General features: G+C 62.8%; 1 protein-coding gene and 1 long non-coding RNA gene across 2 annotated transcripts; both read left to right on the forward strand.

Moving 5' to 3' along the window:
• The first annotated feature begins 1,748 nt into the window (after window positions 1-1,748).
• Window positions 1,749-6,497, forward strand: SSUH2 (ssu-2 homolog). Its single transcript, XM_064156641.1, has 8 exons — window positions 1,749-1,771; window positions 2,192-2,253; window positions 2,927-3,025; window positions 3,215-3,275; window positions 4,195-4,324; window positions 4,626-4,686; window positions 4,943-5,067; window positions 5,616-6,497. The coding sequence occupies exons 1-8, from the start codon at window positions 1,749-1,751 to the stop codon at window positions 5,742-5,744; spliced, it is 690 nt and encodes a 229-aa protein (XP_064012711.1). The 3' UTR covers window positions 5,745-6,497.
• A 1,296-nt stretch (window positions 6,498-7,793) lies between these two features.
• LOC135182184 (uncharacterized) lies at window positions 7,794-9,279 on the forward strand. The gene is made up of 3 exons (XR_010305075.1): window positions 7,794-7,845; window positions 8,599-8,691; window positions 8,972-9,279. It is a non-coding gene; the product is annotated as an uncharacterized LOC135182184 (long non-coding RNA).
• Window positions 9,280-19,004: the final 9,725 nt, after the last annotated feature.

The raw sequence follows: 19,004 nt of genomic DNA on the forward strand, positions 1-19,004 counted from the left end.
GAATGCTCTCACGTCCGCAGGAGCACAGCCAGGCCCTCACTGCTGCTGCTGTAATGGGAACAGAGTGCCCCAAACCAGTCCTGACCCCTGAGAGCGGGTCCAGAGTAGGGCAGAGAAGCTGGACAGGCTCTGGAGAGCAGGGCTGGGGAGGAGCAGCTGAAGGAGCTGGGGGTGTGCAGCCTGGGGCAGAGGAGGCTGAGGGCAGAGCTCATTGCTCTCTGCAGGTCCCGGTGGGGTTGGGCTCTGCTCCTAGGCTCAGGTGGTAGGAGGAGAGGAAATGCCTGGGTTTGTGCCAGGGGAGGGCTAGGTTGGAGCTGAGGAACAATTCCTTAGCTGTAAGCGTGGTGAGGGACTGCCACAGGGTGCCCATGCCTGGAGGTGTTCCTGGGCCATGGTTTGGTGTTTGTGGTGGGGTTGGGCTGCTGGTTGGACTGAATGACCTTAGAGAGCTCTTCCAACCCGACCAGTTCTGTGCTTCAATCCCTGAACAGCACCACAGGCATCACCTAAAGCTCCGCAGCAGATGGCTCCAGCAGGGACATCCTCTTGCAGTTATGGGCGAGCCCTCAGCGTTTTGAGTACCCCCTGTGAAGGACAGGGCAGGTTCCTGCTCCTAGTGACATTTTCCATGGTCAGTTAATGGCACCAGGGTGGCACTGGAGGGGAGCATCCCCCCGGGGAGCTGCGAGAGAGAGGGAAGGCAAAATCCCTCGCACTATGTGGCCAGGAGTGTGCTGGGGCGGAGCAGGAGTCCTGTGCGCGACACCAACTCCGCTCGCAGAGCTCCACCTGGTGCGCGCCGGCTGCCAGCAGCCTCCTCTGCCTCAAGCTCTGCTCTCGGGCCCCAGGCTGGGGGGCATCTTCCTGTGCCGGGTTTCTGCTCTGCCTGCCTCCGACTCTGCTTGTTCCTTCGGCAAGCTCGGACCTGCTGGATTTGCCTCCCCAAGGAGACAGCCAGACCTTGCTGGGGCTTCCTCCTGCTTGCCAGCTGGGCACTGTGTGCCTGGCTGCCCTGCCCTGGGTGATCCTGCTTTGGCCAGGGGGCTGGACTCTGTCTTCAGAGGCCCCCTCCACCCCCTACCATGCTCTGACTCTGTGATCCCACCTGGGCTGTGGGAAGCAGCTGGTGGATGCATTGGGCTTGCTGGAAGAGGATGGAGAGGGGAAGAACGGTGAGGAGTGGGAGACACTGGAACAGGTTGTCCAGGGAGGCCATGGATGGCCCCTTCCAGGCTCATGAGAGGTGTCCCTGCCCACGGCAGGAGGTTGGCACTGGATGAGCTTTAAGGTCCCTTCCAACCCAACCCACTGTGTGCATCCCACGGCAGTGCCCCTGCCACTGTGCCCCTCGGGAGCCAGGGCTGGCTGGGAGCTGTGCAGCAGCCAGGGGCAAGCAGCGACTCTGAGCTGCCAGAGCTTCAGGTTCCCTGCTCTGCCTCCGCAGGCGTCTGTCCTGCTGCAGCTTGGGCACCAGCGCTGGAGCCAGCTCTGCGTGGGGCAGAGGGAGGCTGACATCTGCAGTGTGAGGATGGTGCCTGTGGAGGCTGCAGGCCCCTGGAGGTGCCTGGCTGTGAATGTTCCCCCTCCTCCCACCAGCAGCATGTGAGAAAACATGGCCCAGAGATGCAAAACCACAGCAGCAGAATTTGGAGAACCTCACCCAGGCAACTTCCTCCTCTGCTGTGGGTTCCCAGCACTGGCCTGAGGGTCACTTCTCCATCCAGCAGCAGCAGAGTCCTCCAGCAGCCATGGAGAGAGAAGAGCTGATCAGGTCAGACCCGGAGGGGTGACGGGGATGGGAGGCTGCCGGTGCCAAGGATGGGGCTTCAGCCTGGGCTGGCTGTGCCAGGGGCAACCTGGGGGGTTGTGCCCGCAAGGGAGAAAACAGCCAAGTGTGAGAGGTCACCAAGGCCCTGGGGGAGCCTTTGCTGATGTTTCATGGCTTGGTGCTCTCCTCCTTTTAACTCACCTTGGGAAGGCAGCGCGGGGCAGCTGCCGCAGCTGGAACCTTCCTGCTGCTGCTCTTTGGGGTCTGGAGGTGTTTGCTCTCTGCTTGGACACGGAGCAGGTCACCCCCTCCTTGTGCCCTCTGAGCCTCATCACCCCTGGCTGCTGCTCTGGAGGAGAGAAGAGGCTCAGCTGAGGCTGCCCTGCTTGCCCTCTGATGGCTTCTCTGTTTGTTTCTGAGCAGGAACAAGGACCTGCTGAGCTATGGAACCTCAGACTCTCCTCCCCCTCTGCTCTTCGAGCCAGGTATGGGCAGCACTGGCACATCTGCAGAGGTTGGGACTGGTGCCAAAGCCTTGACCTGCTCAGTGGCTGCCCTGGCCAGCCCTGTCGTGCCCGGTGTCAGCTGGAGCTACGGATGGGCTGTAGGGTGCTGGGCTGTGAGGTGCCAGTCCTGCAGGGCTGCTGCCTGTCAGGAGGTACTAGAGGGCACCATTGTGAAATTCTGCTCTTTGCAACAGGAGCAAAGGTCAGAACAGACTCTGTTGCTTGCTCTGGTTGCCCAAGGTCTGGGTGCTGGGGACTGCCAGGAAGGCAGGACCATGCACAGCTGCTCATGCCACCGTGCTGCCAGCATCAGATGCACCGTGCATGGGGCTGGTGGTGCTGCCAGAGCTGCAGCAGCTCAGCACAGCTTGGGGAGGGTGAGGGCCAGGGGCTGCTGGAGTGGGAAGTGGAAGAGTCCATCTGTGTGCCCCAGGGCAGAGGAGCTGGCAGTGACTCTGCTCCATGTGCTCAGGGCTGGGTTGGTTCACAGCAGACTGGAAAAGGTCTCCTCACCCAGGGCAAGAAGTGCCCTGTTAGGTACCACACCTGCTGCTGCCAGTGTTCCTGGGCACCTCTTCCTTGCAGCCCAGGGGCAGTTTGTCACTGCTTTGGGACTGTTCCCAGGTGTCACTTCTGAACCTCTTCCATGCAGGTGTCCTTCCAGCCTCCAGTCTCTGTCCTGGCGTGGAGCCCTCTGCACCCCCTGTGGAGCTGCTGGACGTGGGGCCTGGCACAGGTGGCAGTGGTGCAGGTACCTGCTGGGGTTTGCATAGGGATGACACAGCTTGGCCAAGGGCAGTGGGGAGTGAGTTAAGGGAGGCAAGGTGAGGTGAGAGGGAAGGATCAGCTCTTCTCTAGCAGAGGCAGCTTGGCCCGAGCCATGGTGCTGGTCAGCAGTGCTGCCAGGCACCACCAACCTTACCTCCTCCTTTCCTTGCAGGGGCGGAAGGCTTCTCCTCTCCATCCCTCCCCAAACCTGCAGCATATCAAGCAGAAGAGAGGTAAAGCCCCATTGGCATCTGCTGCTGGGACGTGGGCAGAGGGGGCAGGATGGGTTTGCTTGGAGGAGACCTTCCAGACCAAGGCCACTCCTTAACCCAGGGCACACCAGACCATGACCCTCAGCACCACATCTCCAGGGATGGGGACTCCACCACTGCCCTGGGCAGCCTGGGCCAAGCCCTGACAATGCTCAGGGGCAAGAAGTTGTTCCTTATGCCCAACATAACCTGCCCTGGGGAAACTTGAGGCCATTTCCTCTCGGTCTGTTTCTCGCTCCTTGGCAGCAGAGCCCAACTCCAGCTGGCTCCAGCCCCGTCTCGGGGAGCTGCAGAGAGCAATGAGCTCTGCCCTCAGATGCCTCTGCTCCAGGTGCACACCCCCAGCTCCTCAGCCCTGCTCTCCAGCCCCTTCCCCAGCTCCCTTGCCCTTCTCTGGGCCTGCTCCTGCCCCTCGATGCCCTTGGAGTGAGGGCCCCAAACCCGAAGCCAAGACAGCAGGGGCAGCCTCATCAGCGCCCAGACAGGGGCACAGCTGCTCCGCTCCTGCTGGCCACAGCACTGCTCTGCAGCAACAGGACGGGCACCCCCTGGCTGCAGAGCTGTGCTGGGCCCACATGGGACTGGGGCAGTGTCCCTGCGTGGGCTTAGCTGAGGGAAGCCCTCTGGTGGAGGCAGGCAGGTGGTGATCAGAGGGCTGCACGGGTGGGCACCGCAGCGCGCTGAGCTCTGCTCGCTGAGTGACCCTAACCCTGCTCTGCTTCGGGGGAAAACAAAGACAAGTTAGCTCAGAGGAAGCCCAACTCGACCTTCACTGAGCCATGGGAACTGCTCAGGACTCTGCCTGCTCTCCTCAGTTTGTTTTTCCCCTCTGAGGAGCTCACAGCTCCAAAGTGCACCATTAGAGTCTCTCTCTTTGCAGCACCTTGCAGCTGTCTGAGGACGAAGCCAAAGATGCCTTGGTGCAGTTTGCAGCCAGCAAATGCTGCTACAGCACTGCCCCAGCACAGCACTTGGTGGTCCAGGGCCTGACTGCGCTCAACACATACCGAGTAAGGAGGGGGTGGGGATGGGGATCACAGCCCAGCCCCCAGCGTGGCTCCAGGTGCTCCTGGGGGTGTCCACCTGAGCAGCAGGAGAAAGTTGTTTGTTGTGAGGGTGCTGCAGGCCTGGAGCAGGCTGCCCAGAGAGGCTGTGGAGTGTCCTGCTGTGGAGAGCTGCCAAGGCCAGCTGGGCACTGTGCTGCTGGGCAGGCTGCTGGGGGTGCCCTGCCATGGCAGGGTCTGGGCTGGCTGCCCCCAGAGGGGAGCCCTGGGTGCTGGGGCTCTGGGGTAACTGTGGCTCCTCTTGCAGTACCAGCTGCAGACGTTCACGGAGAGCAGGAGCACCCTGCCCGCCAGCAGGCCCTACCAGGGTGAGTGGATTGGTGCCCTTGGCCAGCCAGCAGCTGAACCTGCTGGGGCCATGCAGGACCCCCTGCTTGGGCTGCTCATCCAGGCCTTCCTCAGCGGAAGGGCCCAAGATGATGTGCATGGGGACGCGGGACGGCCCTGGCCCTGCTCCTGGCTTTCAAAGATCCCTGGCATGGTTTGGGTGCCAAAGGATGCCCAGGCCTGCTGCCCATGTCCCCAGCACTCAGTGTCTCCTCTGACCTTGTCTGCCCACCCCAGGTGAGTTCGTGGACTCCTGGCAGATGGGGGTGCCCCCAGCCCCCTGGGACATAGCTGTGGATCCTCCCCCTCCCTTTGCTGACTGCGAGGTGCACCTGCCAGTGCCCCACACCTCGGAGGTGAAGGTGAGCTCTGCACCACTGCTGTGCTGCAGCCTGCAGCACACAGCCCCCGGCTGGGAAGGACCTCTAAGGGCACCGAGCCCAACCCTAGGCATAACAGCACCGTGACCCTGGCACAGGCTGCCCTGCCAAGTGTCCTGGCAGTGCCGTGGGTGATGACAGCTCTGCTCTGCCTGGACAGCCACCCTGGCAAGGGCTGCACCTGGGGTCTGGGCCATGCCCAGCCCAGCAGCCAGGAGCTTCAGCCCTGCGCCAGCTGCAGCCCATGTCCCTGCCAGCCATACTCTGTCACCCTGCTGCTCCAGCTGCCCCTTTGGTGCTCCAGCCACCAGTGCCAGAGGACACATCCTTTGGAAAACCACCAGACTGGTTCCCTCCTGCTCTTTGGTAGGAGCTGTTGGTGCCCCTCAGATGCACCAGTCTGTGGTGTGCCCTTGTACCTCTGTGCCGAGACCACCTGCAGGGGGGGTTAGAGGTGGTCTGCGGTGAGCAGGGTGAGAGGGGTCCTGCAGAGCCGAGTGACCAACCTGCTCCCTCTGCTTGGCTTCCAGGGCTGCCCGGAGTGCTCTGCCACTGGCCGTGCCCCGTGCAGCAGCTGCAGAGGATCTGGCAAGGTACGGCCCAGAGTGCTGCTGGGGCTGCTCCATTGTCACTCAGGGGCAGCACGGTGGCTGTTGTAAAAGGCCTCTGAGCAAGGGCACGATGCCACCCAGCCTCCCTTGGCATCTCCTTTCCTACTCTGAGCTAGCAGATGGACACAGGCTCCGTGGTGTGGGGAGAAGGCAGGAGCCCCTCCAGGGCTCTTGGTTGTTGCCTTGGCAATCCTGCTGTGGGCATGGGAGCTGGGAGCCCAGTGTGGGGTGGTGACAGCAGGGACCTCTGCTTCCTGAGAGCAGCAACCCAGGGAGGAGGGGGAGTCCCCATCCCTGGGAGGCCTGGAGAAAGGTGTGGCCGTGGCACCCGGGGACACGGTTTTGGCCGTGGTGCTGACGGTCGGAGCGGGCGAGCTGAGGTCTCGCCCAGCCAAGCAGTGCGCGGCGCTGCCTCGGAAGGGCTCCTCAGAAGGAGGGGGGGAAGGATTCAGGCAGCAGCTGAGGGCTGGAGGTGGTGGAGCTGCCCCAGACCCACACCTCTGGATGGGTTTTGTCAGCTGGAGCTCGGCCAGGTCCCATCTTCTGTGACCCTGGCTGCACCGCGGTGGGTCAGAGCCTCCCCCTCTGCGGTGCCCTGGCGGCGCGGCAGAGCCATGCCGCAGCGCTGCTGCGGGAGGCGCTGTCTGCAGGGGCAGCTCCCGGCCAGGTCCTGCCGCTGTCCCTCCGCTTGGTGCGCTGGGCTGGAAAGGCAAAGCGGCAGCGGCAGCAGGCAGGCTGGAGAGGCCCCGGGACGTGCCTGCGCCTGCGGCGGGCTGCGGCGCTGGGCAGGGCGGGCAGCAGGCAGGGCCCCGCTCGGAGCGCCTCTGCCCTCTGCAAGCATTCTCTCGGCAGCTGCCAGCTGCAGGCAGCTCAGCCAGAAGCCCAGGGGAGGGCAGCAAGGGCTGGCGGCAGCCGCCGGGAGCGGCAGGTGTCGGCGCGGCAGGGAGGTGACACCTGGCGATGGGCACGACCTGCGCCTCCCCGACGGGGCAGGGGGATGGGCACAGCACCTGGCCCGGCTGGGTGCACACCTGCCTGCCGGCTGCCTTCCTGGGGGCACTGGGCAGCAAGCGTGTGCCCATGGCGCCGGGGGTGAGTGGCCACCGTGGTGCTGGCTGGCCTGGCTCTCAGAGGGCTCCCAGCCAGAAGGGCTCTGTGGCACGAGTGGCGCTGAGATGCCCTTCGGGTCAGCTGGGCTCCCGCGGCTGTGTCTCCAGAGGGTGATGGGGTGAGGGTGGGCTTGGGCTTGCTCCCCTGCAGAGCTGTCCAGCACCACCCAACACAGCCTCTGGGCAGCATGGGCAAGTGAGAGCTGATTCTCTGGGTCAAACTCTTCCTGAGGCGGCTCTAGCAGGGTGCTGGGTGAGTGCCAGGGGCCCTGCAGAGCATGAGAACCTCTGGCCTTGCGTTGCAGACCCCAGCACCTGGGCAGCTGGGCAGGCAGAGATGGGCCAAGCTATGGCAGGGAGCAGCCAGCACAAGGGCACTGCCTCTGGCTTATGAATGATCTCTTCCTGCCAAGGGAGGTGGTGAAGGTCCTGCAGAGCAATGGCACCAGTCTGGCGAGTTGTGCTGGCAAGGGCCAGCAGCTCACAACTCCTCTCTGCAGCAGTTAAAAACCGAGTGGGGAGGAGGCAACAGCAAATCGTGGCTCCAGGAGCCCTCCTGGTGGCCTTGCAGTGCTTCAAGGGGACAGGCAGAAAGCTGGGGACAGAGCTGTGAGCAGGGCCTGTGGTGACAGGACGGGGAGGGGATGGTCTGGTCTGAAAGAGGAAGATTGAGTGTGGAGAGAAGGGAGAAATGGTTGGCAGTGAGCCTGGCCCGAGCTGCCCCTCGGCTGGCAGCACTGCAGGTCAGGGTGCCTGGGGCTGTGAGCAGCCTGCTCTGGCTGGGGCTGTCCCTGCTGGGGGCAGGAGCTGGAGTGGCTGAGCTTTGGGGGTCCCTTCCCAGCCAACCCCCTCTGGGACCCTGTGTCTGGTCCCACTCTGTGCCTCTCTAATGCCAGCAGCGTTTGTGTGCAGTTAATGCCTGTGGTGTTTGCCCCCTGCCTGCAGAGGACCTGTGTGTTTTGTGGAGGATGTGGCTGGTCCCCTGCCCAGGATGGCCTCCAGCAGAGCTGCTCTCACTGCCGGGGCTCGGGGCAGATGAGGTGAGCAGCACTGCAGCTCCAGCCCAGGGCAGCCACGGGTGGGTGTCCAGGGCTGGCACCGCCCTAATGCCTACCTCACAGACTCCCAGCATGGAGGTGGTGCTGGAAGGGAGCTCTGCAGCTCAACCAGCCCAACCCCTGCCAGAGCAGGGCACCCCCAGCAGCTTGCCCAGCAGCACAGTGCCCAGCTGGCCTTGGCAGCTCTCCATACCAGGACACTCCACAGCCTCTCTGGGCAGCCTGCTCCAGGCCTCCAGCACCCTCACAACAAATAAGATCCTCCTCTTCCTCAGATGGAGCCTTCTGGGTTCCAGTCTGTGCCCAGTGCCTCTTGTGCTGTCCCTGGGCAGAGTCTGTCCCCGGGCACAGTTTGTCCCCATCCTCTTGCCCTGCTGAGCCTTCACCTATTGCCCAGCTTTGGGAAGGTCTCTGCTCTGCTCCAGGCTTGTCAGTCCAGAGGATTCTGCTCCTCTCTTTCCTGGGTGGGGTCTCCTCCAAAGACATCCAACAGGGTTCCCCTGTGTGCCCTGACCTGGGTGGCCCTGCTCTGCCAGGGCTTGGACTCCAGGATCCCCAGAGTTGCCACCAAGCCCCACCACTCTGGCCTTCCTTCAGAGATGTTCAGGGGGCACTTCCCCCGCTTGAGAGCCATTCCCCAGTGCTCTGCTTTGCCCAGCTCTCCTCTGTTGCCCTCCCACCCATCACCAGTGAGCTTCGAGGCCCTCCCACCCAACCCTTCTTTTCCTCACTCAGTTGCGTTTTCTGCCACGGGGAGGGCAGGGTGTCCTGTGCCCGCTGTGCCACCAAGGGGCTCTTGCTGTGCTACCTGGAGCTGACCATCACCTGGTGAGTGGAACCAAACAGGGCCAAGCAGGGAGCTGGGGCCGCGGCAGCGGCGGAGCCTGGCAGCATGGTGGCACTTCAGTGGCTCCTGGGCTGCCTCGCACCAACTGATCCCAGCGCACTGTGGTCCTAAGGGACCTCTGGGGGTCATCCAGTCCGACCCCCCCCCGCCAAAGCAGGGCACCACGGCCGCCTGCCCGGGCTCAGGCAGCGGCTGGTGTGCGCCGCGCAGGCTGGAGGTGCGGAGCCGCTGCCGCGGCTGGAGCTCATCTCCTCCCCGCAGGAAGAACAGCGTGGCGGAGTACACGGCCGAGGCGGGGCACAGCCTCCCCCCGTGCCGCCTGCGGGAGGCGACAGGCCAGCAGCTCTGCAGCCAGGAGCACCACCGGGTAACCTGCCCCCTGCCAGCAGCCTCTCCGGGCGCACAGGGACGTGGTTCTGGGCTTCCCTTCAGCCACGGAGCCTCTTCGGGTGCAGGGGTGCAGCAGATGCAGGTGGCAGAGCTTCTGCGGCAGAGTTCAGCAGGCTCAGGGAGCGTGGGATGGAAGAGCAGGCAGGGAGGTGCCTTAGGAACTGGTTACAAGGCAGAGGTCAAGGAGTGATGATCAATGGTGCCAGGGCCAGCTGCAGGGATCCCCAGGGATCAGTGCTGGGTCCAGTCCTGTTCAACATCTTCATCAGTGCCATTGATGAGGGCCCAGACAGAGTCTGCTCAGCAGGTTTGCTGATGGCACCAAACTGGGAGGCTTGGCTGAGACAGCTGCAGGCTGTGCTGCCACCCAGAGAGACCTGGGCACAGAGAGCCCTGTGGAGAGGGACCTGGCAGTGCTGGGAGAGAAAATCCATGGCACAACAATGTGCCCTGCTGGCCAAGAGGGCAGTGGGGTCCTGGGGGCATTCAGCAGAGTGTGTCCAGCAGATCAAGGGAGGTTCTCCTGCCCTCTGCTTTGCCCTGCTGAGACCTCATCTTGAGTGCTGCCTTCAGTTTTGGGCTCCCCAGTTGAAGAGGGACAGGGATCTGCTGGGGAGAGTCCAAGGGAGGGCTGTGAGGATGACGAGGGGCCAGGAGCACTGCCTGGTGAGCAGAGGCTGAGGGACCTGGGGCTGCTGAGTCTGGAGAAGAGAAGACTGAGAAGGGATTGAATCAATGTCTGTAACTACCTAGGGGCTGGGGGTCAGGAGGGGACAGGCTCTGCTCACTGCTCCCTGGGACAGGACAAGAAGCAATGGATGGAAGCTGCAGCACAGGAGGTTCAGCTCAACACAAGGGGCAACTTCTTGCCTGGAAGAGTCCCAGAGCCCTGGCACAGGCTGCCCAGAGTGGTTGTGGAGTCTCCTTCTCTGGGTACCCACCAGGATGGAGAAAGACCTGTGGATACCTGGGATGGGCATACAGAGGGCCAGAGATGGGCTGTGCACCAGGATCAGGAGTCTCAGCAGCAGGGCCTTGGGTAGATGTGGTGTGCAGCTTGGGCTGGGGAGATGCTGCTGAGGAGCCACTGGTGATGGTGGGAGCAGGGCGGGGGTTGAGCCTCTGGCCAGGATCCTCCTTGGGGGCTCTGAGGTCTTGCTGTGCACAGTGCTGCAGAGGAACCAGTGCAGCCCAAAGGAGAGGCAGGAGCAGCTGCAGGGCCAGGCTGGTCCATGGGGTGTGGCAAGGAGGACGTGGACTGCCCATGCTTGCCCCTTCGTGAGGAGCAGAGGTTAAGGCCTGGGTGTTTGAGGGAGTCCCAGAACGGGATGGATGGGAAGGGGCTTTCATTGCCACCCAGCTCCATCCCCTGCCATGGGCAGGGACACCTCCCACCAGCCCAGGTTGCCCAAGGCCTCATCCAGCCTGGCCTGGAACACCTCCAGGCAGGGGACATCCACAGCCTCCCTGGGTGACCTGTGGCAGGGTCTGCCACCCTTGAACTGAAGGAACCTCCCAAGCTCTGGAGTGAGTGCAGGTGAGGACGCCCCCTGAATGCCTCCAGGAGGTCTGCTGGGTCTGAGGTGCCTCCTCTGCCTCTCAGTGCCAGGTGAGTGCCCTGAGCCTGCCGCAGCCGCTGGTGCGGGGCGCGGAGTCCTGCCTTGCGCTGCACCGCATGCAGCTGGCGGAGGGGACGCGGATCCTGAGGCAGGTAGGGATGCCCCTGGGGCCTGTGGGGGGCTGCAGCAGGGGGGCACATGCAGGTGGGACCTCTTCTCCCCACAGCCACGGGGAAAACGTGGCCACTGCCAGCCAGCAGAGGTGAGAGGGGCTGGAGAGCAGGGCTGGGGGGCAGCAGCTGAGGCAGCTGGGGGGGCTCAGCCTGCAGAAGAGGAGGCTGAGGGCAGAGCTCACTGCTCGCTGCAGCCAGGTGGGGTTGGGCTCTTCCACCCAAGGGGTTCCATGACAGCACTGCCATGGGGCAGCTCCTCTAACCCAGGAGGATTTTGCTTTGGGGCTGAAACCCTCTGAGCCTGCACCAAAGCTTCTGACCTTGGAACATCAGCTGGCACTTGGCTCTGCTGCCCTTCCCACCCTTCCCTGGCAGCCGTGACCTGCAGCTGCCCAGCATCACCCTTAAATAAGAGACCCCCCAGGCACATCCCCTGCAGCAGTCAGAGGCAGCTGTGTGGTCCAGGCCCTCTCTCCCCCTTTAGAAGCAGAGCCTTGAGCTGATCCCCATCACCAGGGTGGACTATGGCTGGAGAGGGAAGCTCCACTCCTTCTATGTCTACGGCAATGAGAGGCAAGTCTATGCCGAGGACTACCCAGGGAAGTGCTGCTGTGTCCTCCTCTGAGCCCCCTGCACCTGCAGCCAGGTAAACAGTCCTGAGGGGTGAGGGACTCCTGAGCAGGGGGCAGCTGGGGGAAGGGACTTGTGCCACCCCTGGGGAGGAGTCTTGGAGCAGAGGATGAGAAGCCCAGAACTGGGCTGGCAAAGCCCTCTGAGAACACCCAGTCCTGCCAGCAACCCAGCAAGTGGCCTCTGCCCCACGGCTCCAGGTGCCATGGCCACACCTGGCTTGCAGCCCTCCAGCCATGGGCACTCCACCGCCTCCCTGGGCATCCTGTACCAGTGCCTGAGCAGAGGGCAGGTTTTGTCATTCCAGCTCTTAACAGTTTCCATCCAGAAGCTCTTGGATGTGAGCCAGGAGGGGCTGCCTGAGGAAGGGTAACGCTGCCCCTCCCTGGAGGTGCTGAAGGCCAGGCTGGATGAGGCCTTGGGCAACCTGGGCTAGTGCAGGTGTCCCTGCCCCTGGCAGGAGGCTGCAGCTGGAGGAGCTTTGAGGTCCCTTCCAACCCACCTCATTCTGTGAGTCTGCTCAGAAGAAATTCCCTGAGAGTGAGCAAAACTGGGTGGGGGGGTGTCTCTGGCTGTGAGCAAGCTCCTGACACTCCCAGGTGGGGATGCCTGTGCTGAACTGGAGGCACCACTGGCTTCATCCCAGCCTGATGGGCAGTGAAGAAGCTGAGGATCATGGCCTGTAATTTCCAGGCACACTCACTTGCAGATGTCTCTGGGGACCTGCCTGCCCTCCTGAGAGAAACACCCCCAAGCAAGTGTGGGTGCAGCAGGCTGGGTGGAGCTGGGCCTCCTGAGGACAGCAGATGATGGTGTACATCTTGCACAGCAGGACCAGAGCCTTCCTCCCTCTGGGGCTGATGTGATAACCCCCAGGAGGAGAAAAGGGAGGACTTCTGAAACCATAGTGCTGTGGGTTTGGATTTGCAGGACCTGGGTGCCAACTGCCACACAGACCCAGATGCTCAGGCTGCTGGAGGTGACCCTCTCTGGCCTGCCCACAGAGCTGAAGGCTGCTTCCCACCCACCCAGGAGCTGTGCGTTGGTTGGCTGCTTCAAAGCCCCCCCCTTGTCCCCCAGCCTTTATCTTCTGCTGAGCACTGATCAGCTCCCCTCTGGGGCTGCTCTTCTGCAGGCTCTCATCCATTGCTCCTCCTAGAGCTGCTCCAGGCCCCTCAGCAGCTCTGCAGCCTGCCCTGGGCTCTCCAGGTGGTGTAGCAGAGGCAGCCAGCTGGGGCTGCTGTGGGGAGGTGTGGGGCAGAGCTGCTCAGCTCCAAGCCAGCTCCTCTGGAAACCAATAAAGGGATTTCTGGTGTGAGGGGCTGAGGAGGCTCCCTGGCTTTGCATGTTTGGTCGCAGGCACAGAGCAGGAGCTGCCCACAGCTCTGTCCCCCTGCTCTCAGGTGCAGGAGATGCTGCCCTGGAGGGATCTCTTCCCCTACACTTGCTGTAGCCCTGGGAGCAGCTGCTACTGCCTGTCTCCAGGCATCAAGAACTCATCAAAAGAAGCGTGGGCTCCTGTGAGTGAGTCCCTCCTGCCTTGCCCCTGGCCTGCAAGATGGCAGCTTGTCCACAGAGCTGCAGCCATGTCCCACCCCTCCCTGCAGATGATGATCCCTGAAGCTTCCTCTGCTCATGATCCCAGCCCCAGCCTCTCCTCTGCTGTGCTTTGTGGGCTCTCACAGCTTGGGTTTGCCCCAGTGGCAGCTCAGCCACAGTGTTGTCGTGATCCCCCAGGCCCCTGGGTGAAGCTCTGCTCTCCCTTGTGCTGCTCTCCTCACAGGCACTGGAGGGTGAGCAGTGATGGCTTTGATCTCTTCCCAAAGCTCCACAGCAAGCCTGCTCTGCACCTGGTTTAGAGGCTCTGGTCCCAGAGGCAGCAGCAGAGAAGAGGCTTTTTGCAAACCTGTGGCCCCAGGCAGCTGCAGGCAGCAGCACCTCCCTAAAGAGAGCTTTGCTGGCACTGCCTTGGCTGGAAAAGTCCTCTAAGATCAAGTCCAGCTGTCAGCCTCCCACCATGGCTGCTAAGCCATGTCCTGAGGGGCCAGGGCTGCTGCTTTGATGGCTGCAGAGCAGCCCTTGCAGAGCTGCTGGTGGAAGGTTCTGCAGGGGAGGTGGCCTCAGGGACGTGCACAGCTGTGAGTGGCACAGCGTGCAGCTGGCAGTGCTGTGCACTGGGGCTGCCTGCCTGGCACCGTGGCAGCTTCCAAAGGCAGCCAGGAGGTGCCGACCTTCAGCTCTCTCTCCATGTCCAGACAGATGGAAATGTCTGCAAGGCAGCTCTTCAGCTGCAGCTTCTCACCAGCCTTGCTCCTCACCCGCTGACGTCCCTCTGGGCGAGAGGTGCCCTGGAACTGGGATGCCCTCTGACGTCTTCTGTAAGCCCAGAGGAATTTGGTGACCAAGAGTGGCTCCTGCGGGGTAGCACAGATGGAGATGCCTGCGGTGTGGAGCCCTTCAGATACAGCTCCTGGCCTCAGCAGGGCCCCGAGGCCCCGCAGGGCTCTGTCACCTCCGCAGGGTGTCAGTGTTGGTCCATGCAGCGCAGCGCCAGACGAGGCTGGGCGCAGCACCGCCAGGCTGCCAGTGCCAGCTGCCTGCTCTCTCCAGGCACTGCCAGCCTCCTTCCTTGCTCACTGGTGCCTCTCTGGGCTCTAGGTGACCTGGAGCTGGGATGTCTCAGACACCTTCTGCAGCCTCAGGACAGTTTGATGACCACGAGTGGATCATTTAAGGCAGAGGTAAGAGCATGGCACTGACCTTCTATCTGCCAGCCTGCAGCCTGACTTTGGCTGTCTCTAGGGATGGAGCCTCTACCACCCACCTGGGCAGCCTGTGCCAGTCTCTCTCCACCCTCCCTGTGCAGAGCTTCCTTCTGCTGCCCAACCTAACTCTGCCCTGCTATAGTTCCAAGCCGCTGCCCTCAGCCTATCCCCACAGCCCGTTCTGAGCCTGCCTGCGGGTCCCCTGCAGATACTGAACTCCAGAGACAGCAGCCCGGGAGCCCTTCCTCCTGGAGATGTCTCCTGGGAGCCTGGGCACAGCCCTTGCTGCAGCCTCTCTGCTCCAAGTGCTTTTCTGCAGCAGCAGCAGAACATTTGTTTGCCTGACAGGTCCCATTCAGCTGCCGACAAGCTCCAAAGCTGCTCCATTTGATTCCCTTTTGAAGTGAAATGATGAATAAGGAGGAAGAAGGGAAAAGGCTTTGTTGTGCCAGCGCTGCTTGGACACTTCCCGTGGTGACCCTCTGGGGCTCTACCTGGGCCCACAGCACAGCCTGGGGCAGCTGAGTCCTGTCCCTTTGCTGCTGGGGTTAGATGCAGGAAGAGTTCGTGTGTGCAGCGTGGGACCCTGAGCCCCTGCGCAGCTCTGCGTGGGTGAGCTCCGCATGAGAGACCAAGCAGGCTGCCTGGGCAGGTTGTGGATGCTCCTTCCCAATCTGCTCCACGGGCCTGCAAAGCCTGAGGGGAGGCAGCCCAGCCCCAGCTGAGTCCCAGCGCTCTCCTGCAGCCTGTGCTGCCCAGCCCTCAGCTTGCCGTTCTCGTGGGCACAAGGGCACCTTCCCAGCCCTCCTTAGATGGCTTGCGGCAGCCTGTAGAGACTTCAGCCACGGAGCAGAGAGCAGCAGGCAGGGACAGCTCCCCCCGCAGCCACTCAGCCTCAGCGCCTGCAGGGGAGAGCTTCGCAGCTGGAGGGGCAGAACCCCCTGGGCTCTGGAGGATGCTTTAGCAGCTGAGTGGTTCTGCAACGGCAGCTAAGCGTGGGGGGGCTCCGGCGCACCAGCTCTGCTCTGCCCACGGGCTCAGCACTGCTCCTGGAACTTGCCCAGAGGCTTTGGGGAACCCTTCAACGGTAACAGTGCTGCTGGGAGGAGGTGACCCTGGGTCCTGCTGGGCACCTCACACACAACAGCCTAAGGGCCACGGGAGAAACTGGTCCCAGTGGCCGTGCGGTGAGCTCATCCCCTCCTCTTCTTGGTGGCAGTGGGGAGGAGGTGGCTGGATGCCTGCTGGGTTTGGCTGGGGTGGATGCCTGGAGGGCTTGGCTGGGCTCTCCCTGCACACCAGACCCCCTCTCTGCAGTCCTTTCCACGCCTCCAGCAGCTCGCAGGCGTTTGGGCGCAGCTCAAGCATCTCCTCCACACCAGGAGGGATGGAGCCTTGCTCCATCTAGTTGGACCAGATGATCCTTGGGGTCCCTTCCAGCCTGGCACTCTCCCACCAGCTCCTCTGTCCATCCAGGTCTTTTGACACCTCCAGGGCCACTGGTGCCAGTTCCAGCCTGGGGAGCTGCGGGCAGCAGCGTGGGCTCTGGGGGCTCAGGAGCTGTGTTCTGCCCTTCCACCTCTCCTCCAGCCCAGTGCAGTTTTCCCTCCCATCACCTCCACCAGACCTTTCCTTCTGCCTGCTGGAGGAAGGTGGTGGCTTCCAGTGGAAGAACCAAGAGCTCAGTGCAGAAACTTGTCACAGTTTCTCACCTTCCTGCCTGCTCTAACCTGTCCAGGGGCGAGGGTGCTCTGGGGTGTCTCCTGCCCGTGCCCTGCCTGTGCTGGGCACTGGGCAGCTTGGGCTCTGCTCTGGCCAGCTCCCGCAGGGGCTTCTCCGAGGCTGCGTGGGGCCGGCGCGGGGCAGCGGCAGGGCTGTGTCGGCTGCTTGCTGCTCCTCACTCAGACTCCCATTTTAGGGCATATTTGCACTAAAATCCTGCCTGCTTCGGCCCTTTCCTGCCGTGCTGCTGCTGACATCAGCCCCTGAGCAGCCAATTCAAACAGCGCTGCCCCAGCGCAGTCCTGCCCGGCAGCACAAGGGGCTGGGGTCCCACCCCGCCCCGGGGGCCCGCAAGCGGTCGAGCAGTGCGGGAGGGCTGTGCTTGAAGGGAGCTTGCTGGGGTGGGCAGCAAGTGGAACAGGTTGCCCAGGAGCTGCAGGGGGCACCGTGGCTTTGTGCTCTGGGCATGGCTCGGGGCAACCACCTGTGCATGGGGAGATCCAACTGCATTTCCGTTGGCATCACCTGGGACAAGTAGCTTTATTTCCTGGGACGCTCTGGGAGATCCAACTTTATTTCCCTCGGATCTGCTTCCTGGCATGCCCTGGGACAGGCAGCTCCCTGCCCTTGGGATGCCCTAAAGGACAGGCAGCTCTCTGCCCTGGGCATGCCCTAAAGGATGGGCATCGCTCTGCCCTTGGCATGCCCTGGGACAGGCATCTCTCTGCCCTTGGCATGCCCTGAAGGACAGGCAGCTCTCTGCCCTTGGCATGCACTGGGAGATCCAAGTTCACTGTCTGGGATGAGGTGGGAGACTTGACTTCTTTCTCTGGGGTGAGCTGGCACAGCTTCCTTTCCTGGAGTGTCCTGTTGGAACCCACTGGGTGGAGCTGGCAGACCTGGCTCTGTGTCCTGGGATGCCTTTGGGGCCCTGGCTGCATTCCTCTGCTCCAGAACCTCTTTCTTGCCATGCCACAGGCCAGTTCCACAGAAATCGCCTCTGGGCTCACACTCCACTACCAAAACCTCCTGTGCCAAGAGCTGGTGAGAGGTCAAAGTGGGATGCACTGGGAGCAGGCAGCCCAAGGGGGCTGTTGGCATTCTCCTGCTGCCATCACCCCGGGGCCAGCAGAGCTCCTGTTAATGAGCCCCACCAGACCACCTCCTTAATGCTGCTGCTTTCCAGTGCTAGTTGGAATCTCTCCGCTCCCAGGAGGAGCTTTCCAGGCTGCTGCTGCTGCTTTTGCCAAGGAAAGGGCTGAGGAGCAGGTGAGTCTGGGATGTGCACCCCCACCACCAGCTCGGCTGTGGTTGCACCATGCCTGTCCCTCGTGGGTGCTCCTTCACCTCCACCTCAGGGTACTCCAACTTGTCCCTGCCATACAGCTTGCAGGGCATGGAACAGCTCGAGAGGTGCCAGGCTGGGAGGGCTGGCAGCTGGATTCTGCTGAAGGTCTCTCCCAGCCTCAGTGGCTCTGTGGAAGGCAGCAGGGCTCCCCTGGAGCCAGCTCGCAGGAGGGGAGGTGGCAGTTGGTGGAGGTGCTGGTGGGGGAATGTTCCTCTGGGTGCCTCCAGGGCACGGCCACCACAGCACAAACAGGAACCCCCGCGGGAGACAGCAAGGCAGAGAACCCATGGCACAGAATCGTGGCACCAGAGCGACTGAGGCTGCAAAAGAGCCCCAGGGGCGTCCAGCCCGGCCATGCCCCTGGCCAGTGCCACGCCTGCCTGTTTGAACAGCTCCACCGCGGGGGCACCACACCACCTCCTGGGCAGCCTGTTCCAGCAGCTGCTCTGAGACCACAAACAGCAGGGAAACCTCTCCGAACTCCAGCGCTGAGGCCATGCTCAGGAAGCAGCAGCAGGAGCTGTGGGGAGCCCTGTGGGAGCTGCCTGGGGGTGGAATCCTCCCCGCTGCTGCCTCTGCTTTTGTCCCGGAGCAGCTCGGATGGCAAAGCCATCAGCTGGGAATGCTCACCTCAGCCTGCTCCAGGGACAAGGAGGAAATGCCTCTCCCTCAGGGCAGAGGAAGGCAAAAAGCTCTCCGGGGCGGGCCCAAGAGGCAGGACAGGAAAGCCTGCCCCATCTCCCTCCCCGGGGGGCACTTCAGGGGCTGGGCTGGGTCGCTGCTGCAAGCAGGGCAAAGCTGAGCAGGGCAGAGCCTCAGCAAGGCACCTTCCTGCGGGAGCAGCCCAGCAGGCTGGAGGAGAGGAGCCTGGGTGGCAGGCTGGCATGTGGCTGTGTGTGGCACGGCCACGGGAGCTGAAGGACCTTTGCTGGTCTCAGGATGGCTCCCAGCAGCAGCTGCAGCAGAGGCCAGCTCCTGGCTGGTCACTTGCAGCTGTAAACAGCCAGCTTTGACGTGTCTAAACTCGAGTCCTTTTGAGGGGAAAATCAGCCCTGCAGGGGGGGGTTGGAGACTTCTGCACTGTGTTTGTGCTCAGAAATACCAAAAGTCTCTGCCCTGGGGTGGGCCTCGGGGGGAGCATCCCTGGAGTGCCACAGGGGGTAACAACTTCTGTCCTGCAGGAGTGGTCAGGGCCTGGCAGAGGCTGCCCAGGGAGGAGGTGGAGTGCCCATGGCTGGAGGTGCTCCAGAACTGACACCTGGGGCCGTGGTTGGTTACCAAGGGCAGAGGGGCCTTGGGGTCCCCTCCAGTCTGGCACTCTGTGACCCTCCTTAAAGGTGACTTCATGTGGAGACTCAGTCACAGAATGGGTTGGGTTGGAAGGGCCCCCAAAGCTCATCCAGTTCCAGCCCCATGGGCAGGGACAGCTCCCACTGGCTCACCCTGGCCTTGGGTGCCTCCAGGAGGGGCTCAGAGGCCCCAGAGCCTGTGAGGGTTTAGCAGAGAAGACAAATCCCTGCAGGCAGTTTTCCTCGGAGCTGAGAAAGGGCTTTTCCCCAGCAGCCTCGGGGCTGCTGCCTGCCCCGCTCCCCCCAGGGCTGCTCTCCAAGCCCTGCCAGCCTCAGGAAGTTGATCCAGGGCAGGCTCGAGGGAAGGGCTTGGCAGAGCATCAATAGGCTCCTTTCATGGAGGCCTTTCTGGGGCTGT

The sequence above is a fragment of the Pogoniulus pusillus genome, chromosome 16 (genome assembly GCF_015220805.1).
Source record: "Pogoniulus pusillus isolate bPogPus1 chromosome 16, bPogPus1.pri, whole genome shotgun sequence".
In the NCBI taxonomy this organism is placed as follows: domain Eukaryota; kingdom Metazoa; phylum Chordata; class Aves; order Piciformes; family Lybiidae; genus Pogoniulus; species Pogoniulus pusillus.

Bases quoted from the DNA above. Each gene is read 5' to 3' on its own strand.
- SSUH2 (XM_064156641.1), top strand. From the start codon at position 1,749: ATGGAGAGAGAAGAGCTGATCAG. The intron at 3,026-3,214 runs GTACCTGCTGGG...CTTTCCTTGCAG, and splicing joins CACAGGTGGCAGTGGTGCAG to GGGCGGAAGGCTTCTCCTCT. The intron at 3,276-4,194 runs GTAAAGCCCCAT...CTCTCTTTGCAG, and splicing joins GCATATCAAGCAGAAGAGAG to CACCTTGCAGCTGTCTGAGG.